General features: G+C 39.7%; 1 protein-coding gene across 2 annotated transcripts in view; it reads left to right on the forward strand.

The window, feature by feature from the left end:
• Positions 1-25,633, forward strand: part of Ahi1 (Abelson helper integration site 1) — a 149,533-nt gene that overhangs the window by 84,539 nt on the left and 39,361 nt on the right. For both annotated transcript variants that reach the window (XM_060373693.1, XM_060373694.1), the window contains one exon: positions 10,370-10,425. In XM_060373693.1, the coding sequence (XP_060229676.1) occupies positions 10,370-10,425 (56 nt within the window). The remainder of the gene's footprint in view (positions 1-10,369; positions 10,426-25,633) is intronic.

Genomic DNA, 25,633 nt, shown 5'->3' on the forward strand with positions numbered 1-25,633 from the left:
CCTGATGGTAGCGAGAAAGGAAGGTGACCTTGGACCTGTTACCACCTTCCAGCACACAGTACTAATAGCCTGATTTGTTTCCACTGGACCCTCCTAAACCATTGCTCAGGCTTTCAACACATGGTGCATAGGGGCGAATTTGAGATCCCAACCATCGCAGGAGGACTGGAACCACATGCAGGGTTAGGGTGGCTGCTGTTTATTGATATTGTTTTTAACTTTATGGGTACATGTGTTTGTGCGTATGCTTTTTGAAGTGGGGATGCCTGTGTGGAGGTCAGAGGGCATCTTTCCATGGCTTCCAAGTGAGCAGGTGTGTGCAGCAAGTGCCTTTACCCATAAGCTCTCACTGGCTCAACAGCTGCAGCTTAAATAGATTAGCCGAGGAACACACCAGAGGAAAAGCTGACACTTGATCAGAGTTTTACAGATGAAAAACAGTAAATGTTATCTAGAAAACAGTGTCTCCAAGCAAGAGCCAAGGCAGGAATGTACTGTGGGGGTGTGTGTGCACGCACATGCATGCGTGTGAGAGAGAGTGAGAGTGAAAGAAAGAGTCTTGGTGTATAACAGGCTATTCTCAGTCTCCGCAATCCTTCTCCCTCAACCTTCTGAGTGCTGGAATTATAAGTGTATAACACCATCTCTGGTGCGAATTTAATTTTTGTTAGTATTTGAGAGAAAATAGAACATATCATGTAAGAGTGGCATAGATGGGAGCTCTTCCCAAAGCTGTGAGTAGACCAAGCACCTGAGTTCACAAACCTCATAAATTCATGTCAGTCTTCTAGTACAAGCCATGTCTCCAAAATCAGGTCATCGGTCAGTTTATTGAAATAGGAATATTTTATTCCTCAAATCTGTTTATTTTATTTGTATTTATTTTGCATGAATGTTTTGCCTGAATGTACATGTCTGTACCACATGTGCCTTCAGAGACCAGAAGAGGGTGTTGGATCCCCTGGAGCGGGAGTTACAAAAGGTTGTGAGCCATCATGTGGGTGCTGAAAATTAAATCCGGGTCCTCTGCAGCAGCAGCCAGTGTTCTTAACCCTGAGCCAACACTCCAGGAATGAAAGCTGATGGTAGGATTATAAATAATTCGCTGTCTGATTTGGTAAAATTACTACTTTTCCACATCAGTAACTCTTTATTTTACTTTGTATTCTACGTGGGTGAGTGTTTTGCCTGCCTGTTGTGTCTCTGCACCCTGTGTATGCAGTGCCCGTGCAGACCAGAAGAGAGCGTCAGATCCCATGGCAGTAGGGCTACAGAGAGTGCAAGTGTCCCTGGTTCTGGAAATTGATCCCACGTTATCTGGAAGAGCAGGCAGGGATTTTTAACCACTCAACCACATCGCCAGCCCCAAATACTACCTTTGAACAAGGCAGTCAACATGTAAATATAAATATATATCAAAACAACTATTCATTCATACGTATTTGACCTATATGTCACTATAGACATGTGGCTGATAAATACAATGTTGAGACAAAAACTAAAATAGTTCTGTAAGTTTATGATACCTGCTCTTCTTTCTGGAAACTTCACCATACATGTGATGAAACTAAAGACTTTACTGTGTAACAGCAATACCATTGTCATGCAGGAAAAGTAATAGTGGTTATGTAAAACAACAAATACTCACATTTAGATATCCCTGCTTATGCCCCAAAATGCCATAAGTGATCATTGTACCTCCATCATCCATTCAAGGTTCATGTTTGCATTGACTGTTATATTATTCTAGTATCAACTATATTAGTATCAGTTTCAATGAACCTAGGGGAAAAAAACTGCCTGGGCTAATTGTCTTTTAAAATGTCAGTGTTTTAGATTATCTTTTTCATTGCGGTTTCATTCAGGGAGAACTTGTGGCGATACTATGAGTGATAATCACTTTTGCACATCTTATCAGGTGTCATGTGTCGTCAGGGTGTCCCCACTGCTGTTGCTGAGTTTACTCCTTGACTATGGAGGTGGACCTCAGATGTCTCCATTATGGAAATAAAAGTTCCTTATTCCAGTGACTGCACATTCTATAGGTCGTGTGAATGCCCTCTTCCCAACAGGCCTGCTTGGTAGTTTCAGGATGCATTGATGATTTTCCTCCGTTAATTGTCCTCGTGAGAGGGAATACAAAAAGCTGCTTTTCCTAAGTAACCATTCCCTCCTACTTTCTCGGCTTGTGTTCCTCAGTGAAACACAACTGTTCCTTTTGACTTCGTATGTGAAGCTGCCCCAGTGTGTGCAGAATTAATATCCTGGAGTCATCCACCACCTCTGGCTTTTAGGCTTTTTCTCCTCTCTCTTTTACAATGATCTTTGCACCTTGGAGTGAGTGAGTGTGTGCGTGTGTGTGCGCACCCGTGTGTGTGCACACCCGTGTGTGTGTGCACCCGTGTGTGTGTTTTGTTCCTTTTAGGGCTGAGCATAGGTAGAGTCTGTGACTCCCATGGTGGGGATCATGGCAGCAGGCAGACATGGCCCTGGAGCAGTAACTAAGAGCTCACACGCAAGACAGAGACAGAGAGACAGACCCTGGTGATGGCATGGACTTTTGAAGCCTCAAACCTTGCCCTTGATGAAGCATCTCCTCCAACAAGGCCATTACCTTCTAATCCTTCCCAAGCAGTTCTACCAACTGGGAACCAAGTATTCAAATTAGTTTATGAGGGACATTCTCATTTAAGTTGCCACAGTCACCAGCTGTAAATATGAGCTTCTCTAATGATGCTAGCAATGCTTTGGTCTATGAGTGGGACGATAAGTCACTAGAAGTTAGTCTAATACTGTGTCCATTTAACAGCATAATAGACCTAGGTTCTTCCCTAGAGCCTAGGGCCTGTCTAGCCATAGGTTCTTAGTCAGATAATGGTGCCAGTTACGGGTTTATTCTTGCGAAGAGAAACTTAAATCCTGTCAGAGAATGGACAGGAACCCCCTTGATGTCTTTGCCACGGTTGCACCAGTGGGAATGTCTTGCCGGGCTGGTCATTCTTGCCGCTCTCAGGCTTCACAGCTGGGCCTGGCTGATGGTTACTTTTCTCCTCTGGTAGCTTGCTTAGCACCATTCAGCATTAGGAAAACTGGTTGGTTAGAAGGGGGCTTCCAGGTCAGTACCAGCTTTAGTTTGCCATGTTGTGTGACAAATATGTGGTGCCTTCAGCAATTGTGTCTTCCCATAAGGTTTGGGAGAGAAACCAAGAGCAATGGCAGTAATCTGTAATGTCTGTGGGGTCTGTAGGACCTTGTTGAAAAATTCTAAAAGAGGTAACTGGTTCTGGCCCTGGGCTTCTTATTTGCTCTCTCTCTCTCTCTCTCTCTCTCTCTCTGTGTGTGTGTGTGTGTGTGTGTCTGCGAGTATGTGTCAGCTTCTACAGTAGTGGGTTTCCATGTGTGTTTTTTGAAGTGTTGGGCTGCAGAGTTGACTCAGTGGTTAAAGGCACTTGTTCTTCTGAAAAACCCAGGTTCTATTCCCAGCACACACATAGAGACTTACCACCAAGCACACAAATGGTGTTAAAAAAAAAAAAGTCTTTGTTCTTACAAGCCCATTTCCAGCCTCCCTTCTCTCCCCTACACTGTAATTCTAAGCTCCAGTATAACTCTCCTGTTCCATTAATCTCCTTCAGCCTTTTACAGTGCGTGTTCTATCTCCTTCTCCTTGAAAGCCCCTCCCTCGTGGCCCCTTGGTAATGTTCTGGCCTCTATGGATATTCCAATCTACACACATATCTGAAGCTTCAAAGCTCATATCCAAAGATGAAGGAAAATGTGATGTTTGTCTGTCTGTGGCACAACTCTCAGGATGATTGCTTCAAGCTCCATCTACTTGAAAATGTCATAATTTCATTTTTCTTAATAGCTGAATGGCATTCCATTGTATAAATATACCATATGGTTAGGCTGATTAAGTTTCCTGGCTGTTGTGAGTAAAGCAGCAAGGAACATGGATCAGCAGGTGTCTCTAGAATAGGATATGGAATATGTCAGTGTGTTCCCAAAGGATTGGGCATAACTGGATCATATATAACTGGATCGACCTTTTTGACAAACCTCCACACTGATTTCTATCATGAATGTACCACTTCTCACTCCCACCAGCAACAAGTAAATGTTCTCTTTCTGCAACATCCATGCCAGCACTTGCCATCTCTTTTGTTGTCCCCGCCCCCTTCTCCTCCTCCTCCTTCTCCCTTAGCTGTCTGACTAGAGTGAGATAAAAACTTAAAGTTTTAATTTGCAATTTCCTGATACCTAAGAATGTTGAACATTTTTAAGTGTTTTTCAGTGGCTTGTATTTCATATTTTGAAAATTCTGTTTAATACTGTGCCCCATTTTAGTGTTTTCAGTTCATTATATATTCTAAATAATAACCCTCTGTGTTGCTGGTAAAGATTTTTTTCAGTTCTTAATTTGCCTCTCTACTTCAGTGATGGTGTCTTTGTAACATAGAAATTTTAGTTTCATGAGGTCCTATTTATTAAAATTGTTGGTTATAATGCCTGAGCTGTCAAGATACTGTTCAGAAAACTCTTTCTTATGCCAGTGAACTCAAGCATATTTCTGTAAATGTTTTTATTTCCTCGGATGAGAGAATGAGATGAGAGCTGTTCCCAAACCTTTCTAGCTCTTTCTGAACTCTTGCTGACTGATTCAACTCAGCTATTCTGGCCTAAACTCTCCAAGCTGACTGATTCAAACTGGCTTTTCTTGACTTCTGATTGAGTTGTTCTGCCTTACCTCAACCTAATTCTGGCAATATGTTTTAATCTTCTGGCTCATTCTTTATTCTCTGGCTAATTCTGTTTCCACCTGTGACTAGCAACTTATCTCTGTAAAACTGTCCCAGTGAGAAACTCTTGGTAAAAACTCCCTTCTCTCTCCATCTGTACTGCTCTTGAGTAGCCTCTTTCCTCTTCTGTTCTTATGAGAGTTGGGTGTATCCTATCTTTGTCAAATCTTTTTATGATTCATCCCTTTGTCTCTCAATGAGACATCACTTTCAAATATGGCTGCTTCCTTCTATAAAAGAACCTTACCTTCATTCTTTGGGATTAAAGGTGTGTCCTAAGGACATGTCTGTATTCTCATCAAATCATACCATAATTCAGAGCGTGTCTGTATTCCAGCAGATCACATAGACCTAGAAGATCTTTAGATGTGGTCCCTTGCCAGAGTAGCCATGTTGGGGATTAAAATTTCTCTAAATATTTTCTACTTTCTCCTCTGTCAGAGTCAGATATAGGGTCATTTGTAGTCTCATATAAAAGATTTTTTTTTCAATTTATGTGCAAGAGTGCGTTGGAATGTTGATGAGGATTGCACTGAATCTGTAGATTGCTTTTGGTAGGATGGCCATTTTCAATCTATAACCATGAAAGGTCTTTCCATCTTCTGGCATCTTCCATTTCTTTCTTTAGTGTCTTAAAATTTTCACTAGACAGATCTTTCACTTCTTTGGTAAGACTGAGTCCAAGGTTTTGGTTTGGTTTGGTTTGGTTTGGTTTGGTTTGGTTTGGTTTGGTTTGGTTTGGTTTTTGAGGCTATTGTGGATATTATTGTTTCCTTGATTTCTCTCTTGTTATGCTTATCACTTGTATATATAAACACTACTAATTTTTTTTATTCTGATACATTGTTAAAAGTGTTTATCAGTTGTAGAAATTTTCTGGTAACATCTTTAGGGTTTTTTTTACATATGGAATCAGATCATCTGCAAATAAAGATACTTAAGACTCCTCTTTTCTATTTGTATCCCCTTTATGTCTTTCATTGTCATACTGCTGCAGCTAAGACTTCAGGATCTGTGCAAACAGGATTAGGGAGTGTCTTGTGCCTGTTCTTATGTCCTGTGGGATGAACCAGTTGGCCTTTGAATGCTTCCTTGCTTGTAATGTCCAAGGTTCATGTTGTGCTTTTCTTTCGTGCTTTCAAGTTTTGAGGCTCTAAATGAATAATGGAATTCAGAAGGTCCATCCTGGGGCTCAGTGCACGCACACTGCCAGTGAGTCATCACCCCAGACCCTCTCACTGAGTAAACATACCTAGAAGGGAGAGTTCTTACAGTGATTTTACAGTGAAACTGCCACTTCAACTTACATCACCTTCTTAGTTGTAGACTTTGGATTTTCCTAACATCATCTTGTCATTTATCAAAGACAGAGGTTACAAATATTTTCATGTTCCATTTAACTTTGAAATTAGAAAAAAAAATTGTTTATGAAAGATTTCCCCATACCTGATTTGGAGCACAGTTTACCTGTGTTTACCTAAGATTGGAGTGGCTTCGTTTTAATTATTTGATACATTTTGAATATATTATACTGGTATAAATTGTGAGATATAGATCATTTTTTTTCCAAAATGTCCATCTAGCTGTCAAACACCACAAACCAAAAAACAACCTCTTCATTTTCATATGCTGATATGCACTTGGCTCTTTTTAAAAATATTTTAAACATTTCTATATGCCAAATCAAGTAAGTGATGAGTTGTTTTAGTTGAAGAGGCTTTCTTCATCCTTAAGTATCTTTTATGGGTTTTATTTTGTTTTATTTGGTTGGTTGATCTTTTGAAAAGAGGTGAAACTTTTTTAGATAATATAACTTTAAACCAGACATCCCCAAATCAGTGCTAAAACTAACATAGTAACAGAATAGAAACTCAGAGAGCATGATATAAAATTCAGTATATAAAACCAATATCTTTTACATATTCAAAAATTAGATGATGAAAGAGAATATCCCATTTACCATTAGCAGTGTCAAAGGTGAAATATGTGACAATGAAAGAAATGTCCAAAACAGGATGAAGAAAGCATTCATATATTTCTGAAATGCACAGTTATCGTGAGGAAATGTTAAGACATCCCATGTTTTGTGACCAATGTAGTACTATGTTGTTAGTTCTGCTCAAAACAATGTGTGAGTTTAATAAGATTGCAGTTGAAATTGAGGTTCCTTTCCGCATCATTAGACAGGTGGATCATGAAAGAATACTGAGAAAAATCTTGATGGGGAGGAAAAAAAGAGAAACTAGAAAAAATAAACACAGGTAAACTCTGGTCCATACAACATGATGGGCTGGTTGCTGAGCTCAGAGGGTCAGCACTGACCTGCCGGGAGTGAGGCTGGGCCTGGTGTTCAGCACACTGCTTCTTCACACTGCCTTGTACATAACAGAAGCACTCGCAGTTTTAGAACATACAACTTCTTATTAAACTTAACAAAAGCCCTCTGCCTTCTAAAACTGTATTCTACTGGAATATAATGACTTTTATTAACTTTTCCTAGACAAGTGTCTTAGTTAGGGTTTTATTGCTGTGTGGAGATACATGATCACGGCAGCTGTAATAAAGGAAACCATTAATGGGGTCTGGCTTACAGTCCAGGGGTTTACTCCATTATCGTCATAGTGGGAAGTGTGGCGGTGTGCAGGCAGACATGGCGCTTGGAGAAGCAGAGTCTACCTCTGGATCCACAGGGAGCAGGAAGAAAGAGGCACTGGGCCTATCCTGGAGCTTCTGAAACCTCAAAGCCCGCCCCAGTGACACACTTCCTCCAACCTCGCACCTCCTCCACCAAGGTCACACTGCTTAATAACCCCTCTCTGAGCCTGTGAGGGCCATTTCCATTCAGACCACCACAGCAAGTACCCAACGCACAATTCATTCACTCTCTACGCACTGTGCCTTCCGTGTAGGCTGGTGGAAATCTGCTGGCATAATTTCTTTCCTTCAAGAAAAGTCAATGTTTTTTTTAGGGCGTCAAATGATGAGATGAGGCCCACTTACACAGTGGACAGTGATTTGCCTTATTTGTGTTCTGCTGATTTAAATATTGCTACCATCCAGTAAAACGTCTTCAAAGAAATACCTGTCGTTGTGTTGACTCAGTATCTGGATACCATCAACTCTCCCAAATTGACCTGTGAGATTAACGAGCACGGTAAACCACGTATGTGTTTTCAGTTGTTGTATGATAACGTAAAGCCAAATGTAGACTTTGAGAGTAAGATGTGCGTAGAGGAATGTGTCTCAGGTTTCCTCTGTGATTGTTCCTTTGTATATGTTTTTAACTTCAGCCTTCAACAGACATGCACTACCATGCTTCCAAGCTGTTATTTCTTTGTGCAGTTGAAATGTAAAACTAAGATTAGGTAATCATTTCTAAAATTTCTCTTATGGGGTCTGAGGAGATTGCTCAATGGTTAGAGTATTTGCCAGGCAAGCCCCAAGGACTATAGTTTAGATCTCCAGCACCAAGCTTATGTCAGATGGACATGGCATCCTGCCAGTGATCCCAGAACCCAGGTAGCAGAGACAGGAGATCGTAGAGCAAGATGGCTAGCTAGCTCAGTCATTCCTTCGTATCTGTGAGCTCTGGGCTTGAGTGAAAGACCCTACTCTATAGAAGGTAGCAATCCATGGAGGAAGACACCCATGGCCTTTTACACACTACACACACACTGGCCTTCTACACACATACTACATACAAACATACATACATACATACACACACTCATACACACACTGGCCTGCCATACACGCACACCACACACACACACACACACACACACACACACACACATGCACGAGTACACTAAAGAATGTAACTTCTAACACATTCTACTCTTGAAATTGAAAACTGAAATCTAGAGGTTTCTTTTTTCTTACTATAATCCTTATGTAAACTCTAATGATGTAAATGAGGGGAATGTTTTGTTTTGTTTTGTTTTTTCATTTTAAATTACATTATATTTCTCAATAAACGAGATCACTTTCATTTGAAAGCAAATGAGCCATACCAAACCCTTCTCATTAGTTGCAGCTAGGAAAGTTAGAAGACATGGGAGACTAGACCTTACACAAATTGACAAGAACCAAAGTGTTTAAATAATTTGCAACTTTTGTCTTTTCTCCCTCAAAGGTATGATTAGTCTGTGAATGAATGTCTTCTCAGAGTTACCTTAAAGACTTTACATGTAAGAAAAAAAAAAAAACCTTCGTTTACTCTACTTTTTTTCAGTACAGAAGAGTTCTGTTTTATTGCACTGTTTTATCTTTTATCCCTGAGAACCACTCAGGAAGTATTAGTTGGTTGGACCAAGGCTAAGGAGCACTTCATATGCTATGGGCAAACAGTGGGAACTGACAATGAGGGAGCTGTTTTTGTGTTGCCTGAAGGCTTGTTTTGTGTCTGGGATTTACTGGATAGTTGGGAATGCACCAAATTCTTAATTCTCCTACCTGCAGAGAGCACTGTGATAGACACGCTCAGCTTCCTCAGTGCTGGGGTTAGTGGCACACATCACCATACCCAGCTCTTTAAAACATAATAATAATAACTTTAAATGAAGCAAAGCTGTATTCTCAGATATATTATTCTTTATTTTAGAGGTATTTCAAAGTGATATAAAGCTATAGTTTTAATCTCACCTCATCCTCTTTACTTTAAGAAGGATTAGATAAGTACTTACAAAAGAGAGGAATGGAGCCTTTTGCTTAAACTGGGAATTTCTCTAATTGCTAATAATAGGCACTAGTTCTCAGCTCCAAGGTCTGCTTGACATCCTTGGTGTTGTTTGAACAAAAACCATTCTAGTTAGCTGTTAAAATATTCATACTCAACATGTTTGCTGGTGAACAGACATTAGAAAGTAAATGAGACCCACACCTGTGTTCACTTAAGCTCAAGCCGACTTTGAACTAGTGTCTTACAAATCAGATGTGGAGGTTATATGCTGCACAGGCTACTTATCACAAAGAAGTGCAATAAAGAACACGAGGAACAAAAGGATAAATCCGCATCCGATAAAGGGATATTTCTCAAGATTAGCCCTCATTGTTACTATTGTAAAGAGAGAAAAATCAGAACTTTCTTTCTGACATTTGATGGTGATTGAATAAATAATAGAATATATCACAGTAGGATACATCAAAGAGAAATTCTAATGGATTTATTTATTCCTTTGAGAAAATAAGGAAGCAGTGATTCTTTCACAGCTTTTATGGTGTTGCATTATAAATCCGATGGCCTCAACTCAGAAATAAACCTTCCCTGGAGGAACCACAGCTGGGACCAAATAATGGTAGAACTTTTGTGCTGAAAACAGGGTATGAATACATCTGAACTATTGCTAGACACCACTTGAATGGGAAAACTGGCTTAGTTGTCCTTAAATAGGTATCTTCCCTGAACTCACCAACTGTTCCTGACCAAAGAGTTTGTGACAGTTTGGAAGGATGCTGCCACCTGAGGAAGGCTTCTTTTTTGAAAACTCTATGAGGCATGTCGTGCTGACATAAATTTCTTCAAAATAAAATGGGCATAATAACTAAATGTGGTTCTTTCCTCTCCACAGCATTTACAGGCATAGAAAGAAGGCCTTGCATCCATCAAGTCGATGCACCACCAATGGTAAGGCATGTTCTCTCTCTCTGAATTGTTAACATTGATGAGAAATTTCAAAATGGGGCTATTATTGAAAACTTTTGTAACTTTCCTCTACCAAAGTTATAGACCTACAAAAAAATTAACTTCATGTTTTCAAGTTAAAGAAAACATAACTTTTGCCAAAATAAGAAAATAAAATACAATCTTTTACAGCCATTTGTTCATATTTTAACCTAAAATGCTTTGTGCTCTTAATAATGTAAGTATAAGATATAATATTTGCATTTAAAATGAATTATTTTCTGGAAAAGTATTATTTAGAATGAATGTCTTATAATAGTAAAAGAATTCCTAATGCATCATTTCTCTTAAAGGTCATTGTACTGTGTTATTATGAAGTAAAATTTTGCCTTTTCTGTCAGTACTAGACAAAAGGTACTTAATTGTGCTATTTACTATAGTAACATACATAAAATAGTATTTCCTTTTAGTCTCTGAACATGCTTGTATGAAATGAACCTCAGTAAGTAGTTTCCAATTGAAACTTTATAAGACGTTGTAATCTATAATACATCTACTCTCTCTTCAACATAATAAATCTTCTAAGCTCTTTACCTACCTCACCATTTCCTGTTGTAAGAAGTTTAACACCAGCAAACCAAGTAATCCAATTAAAAAATGGGGTGCAAAGCTAAAGAGAATTCTCAGTAGAGGAATATCAAATGGCAGAGAAATACTTAAAGAAATGCTTGATGTACTTAGCCATCAGGGAAATGCAAATCAAAACGATCCTGAGATTTCACCTTACACCCATCAGAATGGCTAAGATCAAAAATTCAAGTGAAAACACATGCTAGAGAGGATGTGGAGAAAAGGGAGCCCTCCGCCATTGATGGTGGGAGTGTAAACTTGTACAACCACTTTGGAAATCAATCTGGCTCTTTCTCAGACAATTAGGAATGGTGCTACCTCAAGATCCAGCTCTACCACTCCTAGGCATATATCCAAACGATGTTCAAGTACACAACAAGGACATTTGCTCATCCATGTTAGTAGCAGCTCTATTAATAATAGCCAGAATCTGGAAACAACCCAGATGCCCCTCAGCTGAGGAATGGACACAGAAATTGTGGTACATTTACACAGTGGAATACTACTCAGCAATTAAAAACAAGGAAATCATGAAATTTGCAGGCAAATGGTGGGAACTAGAAAAGGTCATCTGAGTAAGGTATCCCAGAAACAGAAAGACACACATGGTATATACTCACTTATAAGTGAATACTAGTCCTATAAGGTAGCATAAATATACCAAAATCTGTACACCTAAAGAAGCTAAGCAAGAAGGAGGACCCTGGGTAAGATGCTCAATCCTCCTTCAGGACAAATGCAATAGACACTGGAAGCAGGAGAAGACAGGGAACAGGATAGGAGCCTACCACAGAGGACCTCTGAAAGACTCTACCCAGCAAGGTATCAAAGCAGATGCTGAGATACATAGCCAAACTTTAGGCAGAGTTTGAAGCAGAGTCTTTTTTTTTTCTTTTTTCTTTTTCTTTTTATTAATTACAGTTTATTCACTTTGTATCCCCCCTGTAGCTCCCTCCCCCCTCCCTTCCTAATCCCATCCTCCCTCCTCTTCTACGCCCATGCCCCTCCCCAAATCCACTGATAGGAGAGATCCTCCTCTCCTTCCTTTTGATCCTAGTCTATCAGGTCTCATCAGGAGTAGCTGCATTGTCTTCCTCTGTGGCCTGGTAAGGCTGTTCCCCTCCCCCCTTGGATAGGTGATCAAAGAGCAGGCCAATCAGTTCATGTCAGAGGCAGCCCCTGTTCCACTTACTAGGGAACCCACTTGGACACTGAACTGTCATGGGCTACATCTGTGCAGGGGTTCTAGGTTATCTTCATGAATGGTCCTTGGTTGGAGTATCAGTCTCAGAAAAGACCCCTGTGCCCAGACTTTTTGGATCTATTGCTCTCCTTTTGGAGCTCCTGTCCTCTTCAGGTCTTACTATCTCTCCCTTTTTTCATATGATTCCCTGCACTCCACCCAAAGTTTGGCTATAAGTCTCAGCATCTGCTCTGATACCCTGCAGGGTAGAGCTTTTCAGAGGCCTTCTATGGTAGGATCCTGTCCTGTTCCCTGTTTTCTCCCTCTTCTTTTTTTATTTTTTATTTTTTTGTTGTTGTTGTTGTTGTCTTTTTTTTCTATTATTAGTTACATTTTATTAACTCTGTATCCCAACTGTATCCCACTCCCCCATTCCCTCCGAAACCCTCCCTCCCTCATCTCCTCCCTGCCCCTTTCCAAGTCCACTGATTGGGGAGGACTTCCTCCCCTTTCATCTGACCTTGTTTTATCAGGTATTTTCAGGACTGGCTGCAAAGTCCTCCTCTATGGCCTAACAGGACTGTTCCTCCCTTGGGGGGTGGGGATGTCAAAGAGCCTGCCATTAAGTTCCTGTCAGAAATAGTCCCTGTTCCCCTTTACTATGGGAAACCAATTGGTTACTGAGCTACCATGGGCTTCATCCGAGCAGAGGTTCTAGGTTATATCCATACATGGTCCTTGGTGGAGTATCAGTCTTAGAAAAGACCCCTGTGCCCAGATGTATTTGGTCCTTGTGGAGCTCCTATCCTTTCCACGTCATACTAATTCCCCCTTCTTTCATATGATTCCCTGCACTCTGCCGACGGTTTGGTTATGAGTCTTAGTATCTGCTTTGATACACTGCTAGGTAGAGTCTTTCTTCTGATGTCCATCCTCTTTGCCTGTATGAATGGGGATTGAGCATCTTAGCCAGAGATGACCTTCTTGATTAGTTTCTTTAGGTGTACAGATTTTAGTATGTTTATCCTTTATTATATATCTAATATCCACTTATGAGTGAGTATGTGCTGTGTGTGTGTTTCTGCTTCTGGGATACCTCACTTAGGATGATCTTTTGAAATAGGGATGAGATAGAAAGACCTGGAGGGGGCAGAAGCTCCAACAGGAGAGCAACAGAGCCATAAAAACTGAGCCCTGAGGTCCCTGAAGAGAATGATACCCCAACCAAAGACAATGCATGGAGAGGACCTAAAACTGAGGCTCAGAAGTAGCCCATAGACTCAGTCTCCAAATGGGGTCTCTAGTAAGGGGAGCAAGAACTTTCTCCGGCATGAATTCAGTGGCAGGCTCTCTGACCACCACTCCCTGGAAGGTGCAGCCTTGCCAGTCCACAGAGGAAGACAATGCACCCAGTCCTGCTGAGTCCTGATAGGTTAGGGTCAGATAGAAGGGGAGAAGTACCTCCTCTGTCAGTGGACTAGGGGAGGAGCATAGGGGAAAAAGACGGAGGGAGGATGTGGTTAGGAGCAGATGAGGGAGGGGACCACAGCCAGGACACAAATTGACTAAATGATAATAATAAAAAAAAAAGGACAAATTGCCAAAAAATGAAACAATCTCATAATTTTAAATAAAGACAATATTGATCTGAATTTGGATATTTCCTAGTGATTAATAGTTTTCTCCTAGAAAAGTGACCAGTTTTTACTTGATTAGTTCAATGTGTCTAGTCAGGTAAGGAATGGTATGGGTGAGCTGTTAGTCACCACGTAACCATCAAAAGTATTCAACTGTAGAGTGATCCACTTCCCTTTATGTGCACTGCAGAAGGAGCCACAGCGTTCTCTAAGTTTCATTCTTTAGTAAAATTAGATCCTTAACTGAGGAAATTTGTTATTTTAATGTATTTGTGTCAAATAAGTAAATATAGATTAGCCTGAAAACAAAACTACCTCAGTCTCTTTCTTCTGTATAATTTGGCTCTCTTTTCAACGTACTTATTTACTTTTTCATTTTCCATGTGTTACATGAACTTTGATTTTGGGGACGGGGGTGTTTGTTTGTTGTAGATAGTACCCTGTTTTCACACACCCTTTAACAGAAAGTGAAAGCCGGGCCTGGATGGATGGATGGCTTCCTTCAAAGTGACTCCAGCCTCCCTTTCCATTTTCATGCTGAGCTGGTGTTTGCCTTGTTTTAGACCTGAGGACTGAATCTGTGTCGTCACACGTTAGGAAAGTGCTCCACCACTAAGCTACACTCCCAGCCCTGCACCTGCCGAGTTCTTGCTTTTGTTCATACCTAAGAGGACATTCTCAAGTATTTTTTTTCCAAGAAGCAAAGAAACAAAAGAGATGAATTACTCATGTACACATATCTAAAAACTGTTCCTCAGTTGTCTTTGCATAGTCAGAATATAACCTTTTTGCTTTTTAAAGTGTGGTAGAAATTGATCACTTCTGTTGTAGGCAAGTTATTGGACATTAGTCTAATATCCTTTTATATAGCTAACCTGTTAGGAGCGCATGTATATTATAGATTTTATTTTATTTGTACCTGACATCCTAATTCTGACCTGATGGCTAAAACTGTAACTTTCTTTTGGTTGACTTTTTTGATGAGCAATGTTTATTGAACACTGTAGTGAAAAGCAAACAAGGCACAAGTTGATCACATTAGTAGATTATATGAAAATAATTAGATTATGCCCTTTAGAAACTAGTCTCTGCACCTGCTGGTCGCCTGTGTCGAGTAAGGGTGGATTATCAGCCTCAGATTAAGAGGTCATTGTCGGAAAGGCAGGTGTAGGGGTTAGTTAATAGTTAAGTCAGCCAATGTGTGAGTTCTTTATTTGCTTTAAATGAGGGTTTATTTGCAAATCAAAGAGAAGCAACACCTAATGTAAGTAAATGTTCCTCAGCAACACAGTTAAAACATATCTGCCTTTTAGTATGTCATATGCATAGCATATCATTTCAAGTACTGTGACAGCCTGTTATGCTTGCAGAAGACATTCAAACATGGTAAGCCATGCCAAATATGCACACGCTTCTTAGTGATTAGAGGTTTGTTTCTTAATCTCCTCAATAAAATGATAATGCAAAATCCAAATAATATTCACCTGGCCTATTCTGATTAATGATGTGAATTGTTGCAAAGTTCTGCTTTTAAAATCTGTAACAATTACTAATATGCATTGCTTTTAATTTGCTCAGTCATCCTGTTAGTGAGAACATTCAGCTACTGAGAACACATTTTCTCTTAACAAATGGACTTGAGGTAGTTTATAGAATTTCAGCTTATATTTTTAAGAAGTTTATATTCACACATCTGCCATAACAGCTTCAGACAGCGCACAGTGTGTCTCATTAGGTTTATACCCATTCTGAAGTACTTAACATTCATCAAAGTGGCCCTTTCACCGCTGGAATTTAAATTATCCTAGTTTGACTTGAAATTTAAGTGTTAGCTCAATTGTTGTTCTTCTATTCCTTCTGTATCAACTTAATTGATATATTTGTGTTGCAACTTATTAATAGTAAACCTAAATGTTTTATAAACAAAACCTTACTCTGTTACTTTTGAACTATTTGAGATGTCCGGGGTGTTGTTTGACCTCAACACTAAGTTTGTTTGTAAATCTACTGATTGAGTCATACAAACTAAATTTTATTGTGTCTCCTTGGGATTTTATGATAACCTCTTTTCTGCAGGGTTTTGAGTCATTATGCTACATTGTTATCATTGGTTAGCCATTTATGTCCACAAGATTCCTGCACGTTGCATTTCTATATTTTGTGGAATGTTCTTTATTTATGTAAAATAGGACTGTTTCACGCTTAATGTATCATTTGTAATATCATATTTACAGATAAAAGTATAGATTTAAGTGAAATTTCTTGATTCAAAGGGCACACTTTATCTCCTCTGATGTACAGCATTTTCCAGGAATTCATAGTATGTAAACTGAGGTGAATATGCCCTTGTACAGCTCATAAAATAGAACCTGTGGCAGATTTCTTCCTGTAGGTAATTGCAGGGTGGAGAGGGAACATGTAAACTGTACGCTTTTATAACTTGCTGTAAAAGGTGTTGTTTTCATTTATCGATGAAGTAGCAATCCAAAGCAGTTCTACTAAAATTTCTGTTGAAACTCAAATACAAATGCAAAATGTGATCTCTTTTAGAACCGTATATCGCTGTCCATAATAAACACTTTTATTATCTTCACTTTTTTAATTAAATTTTTATTTTTTTAATATTAGTTAAAGTTTATTAACTTTGTATCCCAGCTGTAGCCTGCTCCCTCATTCCCTCCCAGTCCCACCCTATCTCCTTCATCTCTTCCCTGCCCCTTTCCAAGTCCACTGATAGGGGAGGTCCTCCTCCCCTTCCATCTGACCCTAGCTTATCAGGTCTCTTCAGGACTGGCTGCAATGTCCTCCTCCGTGGCCCAGCAACGCTGCTCCTCCCTCGGTGGGGCGGGGGGAGGAGGATCAAAGAGCCAGCCATTGAGTTCATGTCAGAAATAGGCCCTTACTAGGGAACCCACTTGGATACTGAGCTACCATGGGCCATATCCAAGCATATCTTCACATTTTTATCTCCTCTGAACACTGTAAATTATAAAGCCTGTGTTAGTTTTTTCCATTGTCACTTCACTGACATTTATGGTTTTATGTAGATTTCTCCCTCTTTTTTAAAAATATCTATTTATTATTAATATAATGTCTGTCTGCATATACACCTGCATGCCAGAAGTAGGCACCAGATATCATTATAGATGGTTGTTAGCCACCATGTGGTTGCCAGGAACTGAACTCAGGACCTCTGGGAAGAGCAGCCAGTGCTCTTAACCTCTGAGCCATCTCTCCAGCCCCAGATTTCTCCCTCTTAATTCTCTTGTTGCTTTACTAAATGTTTTAAATCAATCAAACTTATTCTAAAATTTTTCTATCAGTGGATCACTGTAAAGTAAGTGTTATGAACTTAATTCTAATGTAGCAACAGATATACATTGTACATGTGAAAATAATATGGCAAGTACTATAGAAATACCAAAAATCAAGCAAATATTTAATCCATGTCTTTGTAAACTAGGAAGCGTGTCTTGGATTAGTTCTTGCATTTGTAAGAAAGGTGGACTGTATACTGCTAAATCAGTATAAGATGGCCAGGCTCAGAGCAATTATGGAAGGAATTTCATGTCTCCCTGGTAGTGTGCACACAAACATAGAAATACAGAATAGGCCTGAACGCTCTAAGAATTCCCAGGCCAGGAATCACTTGGAAATGCTGGTTAGCTTAAGTGTGTGCTAACCAGGATCTTAATAGAGAGAGAATTTTAAAAGTAATAGGATATTCTAGAGCAAAGTAGCAGTGTGGCCAAAGAATACAGGAGCAAGGACGCAGTTTATAGGCTCGTGACCAGCTTGGCTGGAGGAGAGTAGATAAGATGGGAAGACCAGGAGAAGGCACTTTGAAGGTGAGTCTAACAACCGTTGGCCATTAGGTTAACATACAAGAGTGACAAAGCATTTGAATATGGGGAGAAGTCTCTGGGAGAATTCTTCTGTGAGGGGAACACAGTTCAAGCAGCTTGTGAAATGAAAACAGGCAGCTGGATTTGGGAGGGTGGTGAGCTGTGGAGCTAGAACAGCTCACACTTGAGGTGACATGGTCTGAGGGAGGCGTGGGGAGAGACAGGTAGCTGCTTGTGAAAAGACAGAATGGAGCTAAAGTGAAGGAGCTGTTGTTCTTTACGTGGCGTGCATTTCAAAGAGTGGAAGAAGATCCTCGTAATGTGACCAGGGGAGAGGAGAGAGAGAGGAGGCAAGGAACAGTAGCATCTAGGAAACCACTTCAGGGGGCTGAAGGTTCAGGGAGCTTCTGTGCTGCCACATGGAAGCAGAGAGCTTCGCAAGGGTAGAAGCAGAGCTCAAGAGAGTGAGCCTGGGGAGTCACACCAGGCGTGAGGTTAGCAGAGGAGTCACACCAGGCGTGAGGTAAACCAGAAGAAGTGCAGAAAGCCTGTTAGAGGAAGAAGCTGGAAACAAAACAACAGTTACATAGCTACTGACTTAGTAAGTAAATAATGGTATCAAAGACGGTGCCATGAGTTAAATCCGTACACAGTGTGAAGCAATTTTATCTTTATTTCATCGTCTTTAGGTGTAAAAATAAAATTTTGGCAGTTATGTAACAGTATTTCATTGATATTAATATGTTTGGAGTAGAAAGAAAAGTCCATTTGCCTAATAGCAGAACAATTGTAGTTTTCTAATTTAAGCCATGGAAAAGTTTGAAGAAACTTATCTGACAGTCTTCTGTTTGATCAAAAGCTCTTCTAAATATGTCTTGCTTGCTTTTACTGCTCTAAGACACATTACAACAGAAAAGTAAAGTAAAACTCTTGTCATACTTTGGATGCTCCCCATCTCAGTCTTTGTTCCTGTTCTCAGAGCTAATCACAATTCCTCACAGACAGTATACGTGAGACAGCTGAGTTCAACAAATGTGGAACATCGCCATTGCTGTTACAACCTCCATGCTGCCTAGCAAGGGGTCTGGGTTCACTGGCAGAAGACGTCCATCTGTGTGCCTCAGCCCCTCAGGGCATGGAGAGTGACAGCTGTTCAGACACACTGTGCCTATTGGGTAGACATCTAGTAATTGTTTGCTTTCTTTCAAACCATCATTTTAACACAATAAAAGGGAAGACTTAGTCATATTGGCGGAAGTTGAGAGACAGGCCAACCAAAACCATAAAGCAAGGGCAGATCAAAAAACTCTAAAAAGCAGTACTTCAAAACATCACACATCAGCACTGAAAACCAAAAGAAACTGAACTCCTTCGATACTAGCCTTTTCCTGAGGTGTCTTGTTGGTGTAGCTGGTGGAACGTACAGGACCTGTGTGCTGAGGAAGTGTGTGGCACAGAGCGACCCCGGCCGTTCACCGCACTGCTCCACCAAGTGCGGGGTTGTCTGGTAACTGACTGAACTTCATCCGTTTGTTTTTTTATCTGCCTAGCTTTAATTGTTTTGCATTTGATATTAGCTCCAAAGTCAGAGGGAGGATTCAAATTTATTCTAAATCTTGATTTTTTTTCCCATTGTTTATCGCTTTCTACTGTCTCTATGGAATTGGCACATTTTATAGTGTCCCTTTTTGAATTCTCTGTTCAAAACATTAGGAGAACAGGAAACAGTTAGCTGGCATTACTGCTTTAGTGGTAGTCAACTTACGGTTTTTCTGTGTTTTGTTTGAGATTATCAGTTAATAGTATTTTCACTTTTATTTTGTGTTTTACAGAGTTGTAATTGCAGATCTTTTTAAAAAAATTTAGTAATTAGTTAAAATTGCTTTTTATAAAAGCAAAATTAAATTTGATCATTTTAAAGAAGTATCAAAATATTCTACAGCAAAAATCAAACGAGAAGATCATCATGTTGTTAAAGTGAAGAAAACATTCATTTAGAAAAGAAAACAATTGCCTGTCAGTGGTGGTACATACCTTTAATCCCAGCACTTGGGAAGCAGAGATAGGAGAATCTCTGTGCATCCAAAGCCAGCAGAGAAAGACAGAGAGACAGACAGAGAAAGAGAGAATAAAAGAAAACAATTAACATGAAAAATTTCTTATTTTAGGATAAATGTAGTCAAAGAGTACCCAACTAGAGACAGGGAACCCAGCTTTAGTGATAAAACCTAACATTGATAAGGCCCTGGGTTTATTCCCCAGCCATGAAAAATAATAATAAAGATTATCAAGCTGGTACTATAATGCCTTGTCTGCCACTACTAATGCTCAGACAATAGGTTTCTTTCTTTCTTTTGTTTGTTTTTTTTTGTTTTCTTTCTTTTTTCTTTCTTTCTTCTTTCTTCCTTTCTTCCTTCTTTCTTTCTTTCTTTCTTTCTCCATCCTTTCTTCCTTCCTTCCTTCCTTCCTTCCTTCCTTCCTTCCTTTCTTCCTTCCTTCCTTTCTTTCGTAGAAGCTGACCAAGTTCCAACTACCTGGGTGCTGTTAATTCTGCCTTCATCAGCCAACAGCAAGGTGTGTCTTGGCCAGAGATGGCAGCACTGCTGTAAAAATACAGACACCCTTGGTAGAACCACATAATTGAGTCACAGGTTAGCTAGATGCTTAGAGATTTCGATAAACTCCTTTTTAAAAAAAGAAAAGAAAAACCTTATCCCGTGACTGTATTGAAACGTTAGAGAGTTATCAGAGTCTGCCACTTCTGATACCCTAGCACGGCCTAGGCAGGCCTCACTAGCTGTACCTTGGGGACTTAGGGCATATTTTGCCAAATATGGGAATAAAGCATTGATTATTTTCAGATATGTAGCTGGAGTTAACAGATTTATATATAAGGTCATCTTTATAACTTGAAGTGTTCTACAGAAATATTTTAGTTGAAGCAATATTCCACTATGATTTGAAGAGTTTTTGAAAAATTGAATGATAGTAATTATCTCCAATATATGGGCACTTTCTGTGTGCCAAGCACTGTGGGCAGTGTTTTTGCTTTCTGTCATAATCACTGTTTAATGATTATACTTTCTATCATAATTCTGTAAAATAAGGCTATTCTCATTGACATTATTATTTGCCAAAGAAGAAACTGAGGCAATCACTTAAGGTCATCTACAAACACTTCAATTTAATGTGTTAATGCATTGTGGTAGATGAGCCAGTAACATTAAGTCTAAAAGAAGAGTCAGTCTACATTAATAAGTCATTAAATTCCTGGGTTACTCCATAGCACAAGACAGGGTTGTGGAAATCAGGGTTTGCTCAGGTAACAATGGCAGTTACTTATATAAAACAATTGATACTTGGGGCTGGAGAGATGGCTCAGCAGTTCAGAGCACTTGCTGCTCTTTCAGAGGTCCTGAGTTCAATTCCCACTCAACCACATGGTGGCTCATAACTATCCATAATGAGATCTGATGCCCTCTTCTGGCATGGAGGTGTACATGCAGATATAGCACTCACATACATTTAAAAAAAAAAAAAACAGTTGATACTTTTAAATATCTGCTACAAAGTGTCACCCCTGCTAAGCTGCATACCATCACTGTAACTGTAACACTTCCGAAGCAGGTGGAGAGTTGTGGGTGACAAGGTCTGTAGACCCTGAGCACCTCTGCAAAGGCTGAGCAGAACCACCCAGGAAAAGGGCCATGAAGACCTAGATGCTTCCTAAGAGAGCTGATTTCTAAAATATTTCTTGTAAGACATTCTGTCAACCCACAAAGAGGTTTCAAGCAGATAATGATTTGAGGTTAGTGGATATAATCTCCGTGATTTCCTAGGAAAAGTTGCCTTGAGCTTTTTCAGTGGCTGGGGTGAAAGACACATAGTCAGAGCCATCTGGATGTGAGGAGGGCAGCTTGGGGTTTTTTGGGAAGAGTGAGGCCCAGAAGCTGTGGTTTTTCTAGTGCATAGGCACAGTCACCTGTGACCTTGAGAAAGGAAATTACAGACACCTGCTGCCCCACAGCTCTGCTACCCACATGCCACAGACAGCTGTTTGAAAGATGGGAGTGGAGGAATGAGAAGGTGGTTATGAGAGCCACCAGTGACAGGGGACAGGTCTTCTTGCACTCCTTGAGTCTTATCTTGAGAGCTCACTATAACGCATGCATCTAACACCTAAGCGTGAATGATTCTCCAGCTGGTATTCAGATCTTAATACAAATTCTTCCATTCTACTCAAGAAAAAGATTTAGGGTGTTGCCATATGAAAACCTACAAAAAAAAAAAAAAAAAAAAAAAAAAAAACTAAGGATAAGTCTTGCTCAATACTCCTGTCTTCTCCAGGGCCTTCCCACTCACTCTAATTTTCTGTGACAGTACTTCCAGCCTGCTGGTTCCTACAAATAGATGCTTAGTAATTGTTAGGCTCACGTACTTTCCTGTGTCTCGCCCATGTTGCTTTCTCTGTCCATTGTATTTCTTTTTTTTTTTTTCTGATTTTTTTTAATTTTATTTTTTTCTTATCAGTTACATTTTATTAACTCTGTATCCCAGCAGTGTCCTGATCCCTCATTCCCTCCCAGTCCCTCCCTCCCTCCCTCATCTCCACCGTGCCCCTTTCCAAGTCCACTGATAGGGGGGACCTCCTCCCCATTCATCTGATCCTGTTTTATCAGGTATCTTCAGGACTGGCTGCAAAGCCCTCCTCTGTGGCCTAACAGGACTGCTCCTCCCTTGGGGGGTAGGGAGGCCAAAGAGCCAGTCATTGAGTTCCTGTTAGAAATAGTCCTTGTTCCCCAAACACGGTATATACTCACTTATATAGACCTATGAGATATGATAAACATAATGAAATCTATACACCTAAAAAAGATAATCAAGAGAGTTGACATGGGGTAAGATGATCAATCCTCGTTTAGAAAGACAGATGGGATGTGCATTGAACGTATGACAGGAGTCTGCTGAGCGCATCTGAAAGACTCTAACTAGCAGTGTTGTCAAAGCAAAGACTCATGACTAAACCTTTGGCAGAGTACAGGGAATCATAAGAAAGGAGGGGAGTTAGTCTGATGGGGAAAGAATAGGAGCTCCACAAGGACCAAATATATCTGGGCACAGGGTCTTTTCTGAGACTGACATTCAACCAAGGACCATGTATGGATATAACCTAGAACCTCCACTCAGATGTAGCCTGTGGTAGCTCAGTAACCAATTGGTGTCCATTGTATTTCTACACTAACCGCCCACAGTTACTATTGTAGCCAGAATCGAGAGTCTCCTTTCTGAGACAGAAAGCTGGGGCTTCATTAATGCATTTTTAAAGATCTATTTATTTATTTTATGTATATGAATGCCCTGTCTTCGTGGACACCAAAAGAAGGAGTCAGATCCCATTACAGACAGATGTGAGCCACTATGTGGTTGCTGGGAATTGAACTCAGGACTTAAGAAAGAGCAGCCAGTGTTCTTAACCATTGAGCCATCTCTCCAACCCACCGTTTTTGTCATTTTACCTGCAGTATTGCTTTGCTTATCATAAGCAACTTTACCTCCCATAATAATTCAAGTTATAATTTTTTATAACAGCTTCATTTTCATATGCTTCCCATTGCATAAAATTTAGCCTTTTATTACGTGTGTCTTTGCATATATTGTGTTGCCTTTTGTGTCTAGTTTTTAAGATTCAACCGCGTAAAGTGTGTCATAATGTATTCTTTCCTATGGCCAAAGGGTGTTGTGTTATTTGGGGATGGTACATTTATCTAATAATCCACTGATGGGCATTGATTGACTTGCTACTGTTTTTAGGCCGTTATCCAATATGGTATCTTATACTGTATATACATGTGTGTGTTGAATTAAATGTAAATTTATACATGTGTAGTGTATAGTATATACTAGAGTATAGTAACACTGTATGTCACATACGGTAATTCAAACATAGTCTTCAGGGTTTTGTTTTTTTTTTTCAAATATCAGAGCAAGGGATGAAGCATGGCTCTGTAGATTGATAAATTACTTGTTATGCAGGCCAGAGGATCAGAGTTCAAATCCCCAGCACCGGTGAAAATGACAGACAAGTGTGGTGGCCCATCTCTAATCCCAGCACGCAGGAGGCAGAAGCAGGGTCCTCAGAGAAAACCGGCTAGCTAGCCCGGCACAATCACTGAGCTGTAGGTTCAGATGAGAGACCCGCCTCAGTCTCTAAGGTGGAGAGCCATCGAGAAAGACACCTGCCGTCGGCCGCAGACCTACATGCTCGTGCACACAAGCACCATGTGCACACACACATGTATTCCCTCCTAGAAAGGAGAAGACGTTTAGGACAATTGCTGATCGTAATATGGCAAATCTTCGTATAATATTTGAAGGAGCTGCCAAATGATTTCCAAAATGTTTGAATCATTGTTAACTCCTAGCAGACATGATTAAGGATTTAAATTTCTGTGCATTTTCACTTGTCACTGTTTATTTTTTGCTTGTTTCAATTTATCCTTGTGCTTTCTTCTTTGATATAGTGGTTACTTGAAATACTTTAATTTCCACATATTTGTGAATTTTCTTAATTTTACTTTGTAACTGATTTCTGTTTTCCATTTGTTGTAATTGTAGAACATACTTTCTATGCATTTGGAATTTAAAATTTTATATCTTTAAAAAGATTTAGTTTATGGGTCTAGCATACTGTTTATCCTAGAGTGTCACATGAACACTTAGAAACATATGTACTGCTTTTATGGTGTAGAATATGTTATACAAATGATTCCATTTAATTTGTTTGTAGCGTTGATTCAGTCTTCTATTTTCAAGTTGATCTTCTGCTGGATTCCATCCATGTGGTCCCTAGGATTCGAATACAGGCTTCTGACTGGGTTCTCTGTGTCATTTTTCATTCCATCAGTTTTGTCTTGGGTATCTTGAGAGGCCATACACATTACATACATGCTAACACTTACTTTATATTTCTGGCTGGCTGGTCATTTTATTTTTATAAAACATCATTTTCTGCCACCAGGTTAGCTGCCCCAGCTCATCTGGTTAACGTCCTTTCCGACTCTTGTGTGTCTACATCTGAAGCCTTTCTCTTGCACAGCTTATTGTTGAATCATGAAGTTCATTAGTTCCTGAATTTTTTTCTTTTTGAAATCTTAATTCAATTACTGATAATGTATGATTAAGTCCACAATTTGGCTTAAATTTTTAATGTATTTTTGTTTGTTGTTCTGTTATACTTACACACTTGGGAGAAAAAAAATTCATATCTTTTTTTATTGCTTTCCCTTTTTCCTTTTGGTAATTTTATTGAGCTGTTTCCTCAGTAATTACCCTTAGAATTGCAGCTAACATCTTAATAAAACTTAGTTTGGATTAGGAACTAAGTTTTTGTATCACTCTTCCCACCTTTGTCATTGGCTGTTTTCATGCACGTTCTGTCTTTATATGTTGTAAGCCTATTGACATGTGTTTATAATTGTTTCTATGTCAGGTGTTTTCCAACTTGATGGATATAAAAAGTTATAAATAAGGTGGATTTGTTGTTGGTATTCCTTCTTTTGGCTTGTTTGTTTTGTTTTGTTTTGTTTTGGGGCATCAAACGTTAGGTCTTCTAACAAAAAAAATTGGCTGTTCAACAAAAGTCCTCCAGCACCGAGCTATGCTCCTAGCCACCTCTCTGATGTTGCTTTGTTTCAGAACAGGGTGCCTCGGCTGTCCTTGAACTCACTGTATAGCTGGACAACTCTTGAGCCTCCTGTTATAGCCTCCTGAGGAACTGAGATTATAGGCCTGAACTCCCTTTTTCATGTGTGTTCTTCTCCCTCTCTCCCGTGTGTGTGTGTGTGTGTGTGTGTGTGTGTGTGTGTGTGTGTGTGTTCTCTTTTCATAGTAAGTTTCATTGGCTATTGAATTCTTGG

The sequence above is a fragment of the Meriones unguiculatus genome, chromosome 20 (genome assembly GCF_030254825.1).
Source record: "Meriones unguiculatus strain TT.TT164.6M chromosome 20, Bangor_MerUng_6.1, whole genome shotgun sequence".
Taxonomy (NCBI): Eukaryota; Metazoa; Chordata; class Mammalia; order Rodentia; family Muridae; genus Meriones; species Meriones unguiculatus.